Source organism: Alligator sinensis, unplaced genomic scaffold (assembly GCF_000455745.1).
Source record: "Alligator sinensis unplaced genomic scaffold, ASM45574v1 scaffold1666_1, whole genome shotgun sequence".
NCBI lineage: Eukaryota > Metazoa > Chordata > Crocodylia > Alligatoridae > Alligator > Alligator sinensis.
Window position 1 is genome coordinate 636,191 of NW_005842817.1, and position 8,270 is coordinate 644,460.

The window sequence follows — 8,270 nt, forward strand, 5'->3', positions numbered from 1 at the left end:
ACGCTCTTCATCACCTGTGAATTTAATCTAAGGAGTAGGGTCCCCAGTTTCCTCTGTGTCAGGCAAAACTATCTCTTTCCATTGAAGAATCTAAAGGAAATGCCAAGTTAATATTGTTTTCATTCCTTTGTGTAGGAAAGAATGGGACTTTCGGCTTACAATATGGCTTATTTGTCACGTAATAGGATTAGATCATTTTCAATTCAAATGTTATATTATGTATGAGCACGCATATATTAAACTAAAATGTGGGTGTTTGCTCTTTATCTTAAACGGCTGTGATATGTTGCCATGTTGTTTGTTTTTGTAAACATGTGTTGGCACAGAAGAATTTCGACATGTTCCTACAGCACTAAGTATTTGAATAGTTTCCACCATGACTCAAGTAATGCAAATGAAATTGGTCAGAGCACTTCAGGTACAGACAGAGCATAGTCTGAATTTGGACTCCCTCCCAAATTTCACACACCTACAGATAACAGCCCTAGGTGGAGTTACCTCAGCGATTAAACATGAAACATGCAATTAAAAAAATGATGAAGCAAAATAAATGTAAAGGGTGTTTTCTTTTATAGTCATTTTTAAGGCTGAGGGTACATAGGGAAAAGTTGAAGCAAAAGAAAGCAATCTGTAGGCCCCTGTAAGGAAATAATTACAATTCATTGCCCAAACCCTACATATTTTTGTGCAAGTTTGGGCTGAACAGAATAGCAGTTTCACTCTTCAGCAATATTGTTCATACAGAGCCCTCCTCTGTTCTGCCCTTTCTGTTTTTAGTAATATTCTTTCCATATGAAAGGCATCCATTAGCTTTAAGGCAGGAAGATCTCCTCCTTTAATTAACTGAGCTTTGAAGCACTTTATTAAAATTCATACTTAGAATGAATCTTCTGTACAGGTGGAAGGAAGTAGGGAATTGGCCCCAAAATTCAGGCTCTCAGTCCAGTTAGTATCCATCCTTACTCTTTCACACTTCGATCCATAGATCTTGTAATCTATTATTATATGACCTTACAATATAATTTCAGAGCAGCTCCTTGAAATGTGGCTCGCATCTGCCATATGGGTCTTTCCTTAAACATAACTGACAGTGCAGGTTGTTCCTTTGCATTGACTTCCTGCGTTGGATGTTTAGTAGAGCTGTGTGAAACGGCACTATTCCATTTCACCTTGAGTTTTGAGGTTTCAACGGAACAGCATTTTGTATCGAATTTCATTTTGATTCAAAACAGCTGTTCCGTTTTGCTTCATTGAAACAGTCGGGCTATTTTGACTCTGTTTCGACGTTTCGCTAGATCTGCCAGGGAAGGGGAGCCAGCCCTGCTGGGTTGATTTCCCCTCCCCGGTGCTGGATCGGGCAGGGTGCGAGTAGTCAGCCCAGCTGGGCTGATTTCCCCATCCCCGGCGCTAGATCCAGCCGGGGGCAGGAAGTCAGCCCAGCTGGGCTGACTTCCCGCCCCCTGCCCAATCTAGCACCAGGGATGGGAATCAGCTCAGCTGGACTGACTTCCATCCCCAGTGCTATGGTCGAAACATTTCAACTTTTGAAACATTTTGACTAGCCTCATTTTGTTTCGAGGCTATTTCAAAGCTCTTTGTTTCATTTCAATTTTGCTGTTTCAATCTTGAAATGAGTCGAAACACTGTCAAAATGAAATGGCTGGTGAAATTTCGCACAGCCCTAATTTTTAGCTCATTATTTCACTGAGTTAATTTTCTGGCACGTGGCTTAACCTGCTTCAGAGAGTTGGTAATGCAAGTTGCAGTATCTTGGAAAGCTCCAGCTCCCACCAGCTCCTATTGCTTCTGCTCTTGAAGCTGACTTTGGACATGATTATGCTATTGGTGAACCATCTGGTTTTATGCAATTCATTATTTTCCCATGTTAGGGCTCTGCTGGATTTTCCCCCGCTAGCACATCTACTTGCAACATACTTACATCTGAGGCAACCGTGCTTTTACTAAGGGCCACTAGGCTTTGAGAAGGAGACACAAGGACTGAATGCCACCAGATGGTGCAAAGCTTTGTCAGAGATATCGATCTTGCTTCAGGCTAAGCTTGTTTCTCAAATATAATTACATCATGTCAGTGAAGGCCAGGCCTGTTCTCTATTGGAGCCCAGATTTCCTGACTCCCGAAGTCATGATGTTTATTAGCATTAATTATGGAGTGTGAATCCTCTTCACCATGTTGGATCAACAAGATTTTGTTAAGTTCAAGGGAATTTACTTTTAAATTCATTCCACACAGAGACACTCCTCATCAGAGATACCCAAGGACAATGGCAAACAAATATCATGGAGAAAGCGCTTGGGCTGTATCAGGCCTGAGGGCCCTAAGTGATGACATGTCTCCATATACAACACACTATGTAATTACCAGGAGATTGTTAATCAGATAACTTTTTCAGTGTTGACCAAATTTTAAGGAAAAAACATTTTTTCAGGCAATATGTCCTTAGAAAGGTGCTAATAAATAGTTTTCAAATAATTTGTCTACCAACAAATGAGAATGGTAAAAGAAAAACCCCAGAACTGGTGTAGGCACCCATTTTCAGTAGTAGCTGAAGACATGATTTGAAATAATGATGTTAATCTTGGATTTTAAATGTTTTCTTCTAGGGGAAAGCAGTAAATGAACGAGGATGCCAGCAGGGCTGATGCCATTCCATTGCCTGGTTCTTCTCTTAGCTCTTCAGTTCCTTCCAGCTGAACTTCAGATTAAATCAGGGGTGAGTTAACTAACAGGAAATGTTATAACTGGAGACATCAAGGACCCATTTCTAGGCAAGCAAGTTCTCTGCATCTTCTTGGCCTCTCTGACTTGACAGGGCCTCCAAGAAGGCGGAGAAATCCGCAGGGTCAGGACCCAGGGTCCTAAAAAAAACTCAGTAAGGAAAATATATAGAGATTTACTGTTGTATTTTTACATTTGGAATTGTTGAAAACTAAATAGTTGTCTCCTCTGACACAACCACCACATATCAGGCTGATCACTTTGGCTGGGAAAGGATTTGGGTATGGAGAACTCATCTCAAGCATGAAACAGCATTACTATTTTGGGGCCCTAAAAAACTAGTTATCCCCTTGCCAGACCTTTATGTCCCAGAGCTTTGTTATATTCTCCAGCATAGCTGTGCCAGGCACCAATGCTGAGGAAGTTTGTAAGAAAGACCTCAAGGAAGAGCTGTATACAAGTGACTATGGTCTGTGTGGTCTCTTTGAAGTTGGGGGAGGTAAGAGAATTTTTTTCAGGCCCGCTGTAGCACTAGTGGAAATATGAACTGTATTCTTCAATAAGTTTTCATAGCATCAGATAGCTCTGGACATTTTCTGGTTTCAGTCCACTATCCCAAAGCAAGAGCAAGTTTGGAGACAGTGTGCAAAGGGCCAGATTATTGAAGCCCTTACTTGGCTCTGGAGACCGGTTAAGTTTCCTCTTCTCCTGGTTTGGGGAAGTGGGAAGGGGGCTCTTTGCTCAAAGAGCAAAGTGGTTGGAGGGAGGGGAGGTTGGAGAGGGGCAGAAATGGAAAAGACAGCTGGCCAGCACACAAGGCATCTTTTCCAGAATTACTGTGGCAGTGTTCTCCCTTGATAGGCAGTCAGCAACAGCACTGCCATAAGTTTCCTCTGCCTCATGGCTGTGCTTTCAGGAGTGAGGTCTGCGAGTTGCATCTCCAAAATAGATTGGCTCCATCATCCTCTTTCTCCTCCACTGGCCCTGCAATGGCGTGTTGGCTGTTATCCTGGAGAGAAGAGATACCTACTAGAGCTGAAATAGTGTCATACAACAAGTGGGCTTAAAATATGATAGTGTTGAAATTTAGCATGTACAAAGTGGGAGTGGGGGAGGGGAGGGAAAGACCAGTGAGCAAGGTCTGGTGGGCCATTAGCTCCATAACTTGGTCAAGGAAGGACTGCTTCTCCAAATGCACTGGTTGGTTTGCATTCAGTGTCCTACAGTGGTGAGCCTTCCCCTACTTCCCTGGGAAATCTCTTCCACCATTTCAAGCAACTCAACTCACTATCAGGAGGCTTTTCTTGATATTTTTATTTCAACTTAAATTTTCCCCTCTTCCTAACTGTTTTTCAGGTTATCAATAAGGAAACAAAGATCCGAAGTCAAGCAGGTACAGTGTAATAATTATGCCCCTTCTTAACCCTTCTCAAATATCAAACCGACACCGAAATAAGCACGGAGTTTATGAGAACCATCTAACAAGTTCGTCAAGGTGTTCAATGGAAGTCAAACAAGATTGTCATAGAAATCACTAGATCTACAAATGAGAGAGTGTGGGAGGGGTGAGAACAGCAGGCTTTTCCTGCATTGTTCGAGTAGGTACATTTTAGCTGGATGGGTAATGCTGAGAGAGAGAGACAATATTGCATTATGGAGCTAATTATGGCTTCTAGAGTTTAAAGCGTGAACATTTTTTTTGGTACTACCAGAAGAAAATCCCTGTTGGCTGAAAACGCTCACTCCTGAGTTACTCTTTTCCAGAGACATGGTGCTTATTTTGTTCTGCAGCAAAACAAGCCCCATCTAATCACATGTGACAGTGTTAGCATTTTCTGGTGAGGTCAGTGAGCACCTTCAGGGAAGGAGACAGTTCCCTTCCCCTTCCCCTTCCCCTTCCCCTTCCCTGCCCAGACATCTCATTTCCGATCCTTTAAAGATCTTCACGAAAAAGCAAAATATATTATGAATTTGAAATCTTTTGCCACACTGGACAGCTACCTGACTGTGTCCAGCGATGGTGTTCAGATAGCGATGATACTATCCAGAGTTATTGGGCACTGGGGCAAACACATGACTTTACCATATGGATCAAGGTATCCTGCCAGGCCTCTGTAGCCATCAGTCTTTGCCTGTTGTTTTCTAGGGGTATGTACCAGTGACTGTGGAGTTAGTGGTGCCATTTGCTCTGAACCATGCGGCCGTCTCTTCCGCGGGGAGAGGCTCTTTATGTGCCGGGATGGAAAGTGGCAGAAAACCACAGATTCCTGTGCAAACCTGGATGTCCAGTCACTCTTTGAGGTAATGTACCTGCCACACTTCTGCTCTGCTACTGGCTTACAACTGCTCTCAAGAGACCCTTGTCTAGACTTTTCTTTCCAAAACTCATGCAACAGAATGAGTGATTTTAGCTTCAAAGCCAACCAGGACACTTATTTTTGATAATTCAAACTCCTTGTAGCCTTAGAGGCATATTCTGCTCCTATATATGTTGCACCAACCTCTTATTTCCAAGAGACCAAGCAAAATTCTCCTCCCACAGAGTGGCCTATAACTGCAATTTCACAGCATCTGACAAAGTAGGCTGCTGCCTCTTACCCAGTGCATCTCTAAGGTGGTACCTGTTACCAATAGGATTTCTTTTTGCCAGAGCCACCCAAGGATTGACATGACAACTAGTGCAATGTGGTATCAAGTGAACTTTAATAGTAACCCCTAGTCAAGATTACAGGTTTCTTCCCCATAATACGACCTGACAAGTGGCTCCTTAGACATTACAGCAGCGACCTTCGGGGGTACCAGGCCTCGGGTCCTCCACCGAGCGTGTGAGATCTTAGTTTTTGGCTCCCTGCTGTTCGAGCAGGCACCCAGCAGCTGCAGCCCTGTTCTCCCAGGGTCACAGCGTGCTACACACACACGTTCCTTTGTTTGACCATTACTTTTATGACTTTTTCATCTGAAATTGTCTAATCCCCTGGCGCTGTGAGAAGCATACCTTACATGGAAACGGTTGCTCCTTGCTCGCCCAGCACACCAGTCACGTCTCCCAGAGCCACAGAAGGCACGGTGCTCAATTTTGGTGCTTAGTTCTGGGGAGGCCTTGACTATGGCTAAAAAGCCTTAGCATTACCCAATTTGCCCGCTACAGTACTCTGTCCTGCTTTCTACCTTCTGACTAACATGGCTACCTCTTTCAATTCCTATTGTTCAACTCCTATATATCCCACCCACCCACCACCCAAACAGATCTTAAAACATATCAAAGGGCCATATCAATTCTAAAGTAATCTCCTGACCCCCCCATGGCAGGAGTCACTGTTTCTTTCTGATCCTATTACAGATTCCAGGTGACTTTCCTTTCCCCATGGTCCTCCTGCAGTTGTTAGTTTTATTCTTCCTGCATCTGGGGATCCCTTTTTCTGTTTCGTTGTCTTTCCTGAGTCTTGACCGAAGGGGAATGGTGGAGGGCTATGCCACTAATAAGCCTTTGCTCTCTGAGCACTGTATCCAAATATTTGATATCCTTTCATGTTTCTTCTCTTTTCCCCCTTCTTATGGATATTGCAATGTCCCCTGGGAGCCCCAGTCATAAATCAGGATCCTGTAGATCAGCTGTAAAATAATAGAACAGAAAAACAGTCCCTATCCAAAGGGGCTTACAATCTAATGGCTTGTCTACACAGGGGCTCTCTGGAAAGTCTTCTCAGTCTTCTTTTCCCCAGGCTGAACAGTCCCAAATCCCTTAGTCTTTTCTCATAAGATTTGCCCTCCAAGCCCTTAATCATTCTTGTGGCCCTTCTCTGGACCCTTGCAATATTCTCCATGTCTTTTTTGAAGTGTGGCGCCTAGACCTGGACACAGTACTGTACTCTAGCTGGGGTATCACCAACACCGAGTAGAGGGGAAGTATCACTTCCTTAGGCCTGCTCACGACGCATTGACTAATGCATCCCGGTATGCTATTAGCTCTGACTACAGTGTCGCACTGGCAGCTCATGTTCATGTTGTGATCAGCCATAACCCCGAGGTCCCTTTCAGCCATTGTGCTGGCTAGGACATCTCCTTTTAACCTATATTCATGTCACTGCTTACTTCTTCCCAGATGAAGCACTCTGCATTTATCCATATTGAACTGCATCCGGTTCTGTTCTGCCCCACTTTCCAGATTGTCCAGGTCTACTTGGATCATTATCTTATCCCCTAGCATTACTGCTTTTCCCTATAACTTAGTATTGTCCACAAACTTGGCCAGCATGCTTTCCACATCCTCATCTAAATTGTTGATAAAGATACTGAACAGCATGGGCCAAGAACCAAACCCTGTGGGATGCCACTGGCCACCTCCCACCAAGACCGTACAGACCCATACACCAGCACTCTCTGGGTTCAGTCCCTTAGCTTCTTTCCAGCCCACCTGACTGTGGACTCTGCAGCCGACGATGGGTGACCCCAAGGAAACATGTTGGTTTAGGAGGCACTGGTTTCCTGTGCGCGCTAGTTATTATAATGACAATATTAATTACATTTACTCTCCCCTGTCTCCAAAACACTAACTCTCCCCAGTATCCAAAATATCAACTTATAAATAATAATAATAATAATTATTATTATTGTTATTACTATTATTATTATTATTATTAAACTCAGGCACCTACTCAGCTCTGTGGACCTCACTGGGGGTGTGTTAGCGTAAACTCTTAGCAATCTAATAAGCTACACCAGAGCACTCAGTTTTTGGTTTTGTGTCTAATCATGTTTAAGACACCCCAAAAGTCCAGCAACCTGCAACCCATCCTCAGTGTAGCATTAGCATTGAACCCCATGTGACCAACTTCAATGTGATGCTGCGGCTAGTAAAGCAAGCAAAATGCTGGCTTGCATCCATAGATGCTTCTCGAGCAAATCAGGGGACGTCGTTCTCCTGTTGTACTTGGCCCTGGTGAGGCCACAGCTGGAGTACTATGTCCAGTTTTGGGCTCCACAATTCAAAAAGGATGTGGAGAAGGTTGAGAGAGTGCAGAGGAGAGCCACGTGCATGATCAGAGGTCAGGAAAACAGACCTTATGATGAGAGGCTGAGAGCCATGGGACTCTTCAGCCTGGAAAACCGCAGGCTCAGGGGTGATCTGATGGCCACCTATAAGTTTATCAGGGGTGCTCACCAGGATCTGGGGGAATGTCTGTGCACCAGAGCACCCCAAGGGATAACAAGGTCAAACGGTCACAAACTTCTCCATGACTGTTTCAGGCTGGACATAAGGAAGAACTTCTTTACTGTCCGAGCCCCCAAGGTCTGGAATAGACTGCCACCAGAGGTAATTCAAGCACCTACCTTTTTCATAGATTCATAGATGTTGGGGTCGGAAGGGACCTCAATAGATCATTGAGTCCGACCCCCTGCATAGGCAGGAAAGAGGGCTGGGTCTAGATGACCCCAGCTAGATGCCTATCCAACCTCCTCTTGAAGACCCCCGGGGTAGGGGAGAGCACCACCTCCCTTGGGAGCCCGTTCCAGACCTTGGCCACTCTAACTG

The 8,270-nt window shown here is 44.4% G+C and overlaps 1 protein-coding gene across 1 annotated transcript in view; it reads left to right on the forward strand.

Moving 5' to 3' along the window:
• The first annotated feature begins 2,645 nt into the window (after positions 1-2,645).
• The window catches only part of ADGRF2 (adhesion G protein-coupled receptor F2), a 21,234-nt gene continuing 15,609 nt past the window's right edge, over positions 2,646-8,270 (forward strand). Inside the window, exons 1-3 of the mRNA XM_006035294.1 lie at positions 2,646-2,732; positions 4,094-4,130; positions 4,884-5,038. Coding sequence (XP_006035356.1) covers positions 2,646-2,732; positions 4,094-4,130; positions 4,884-5,038 — 279 coding nt within the window. The remainder of the gene's footprint in view (positions 2,733-4,093; positions 4,131-4,883; positions 5,039-8,270) is intronic.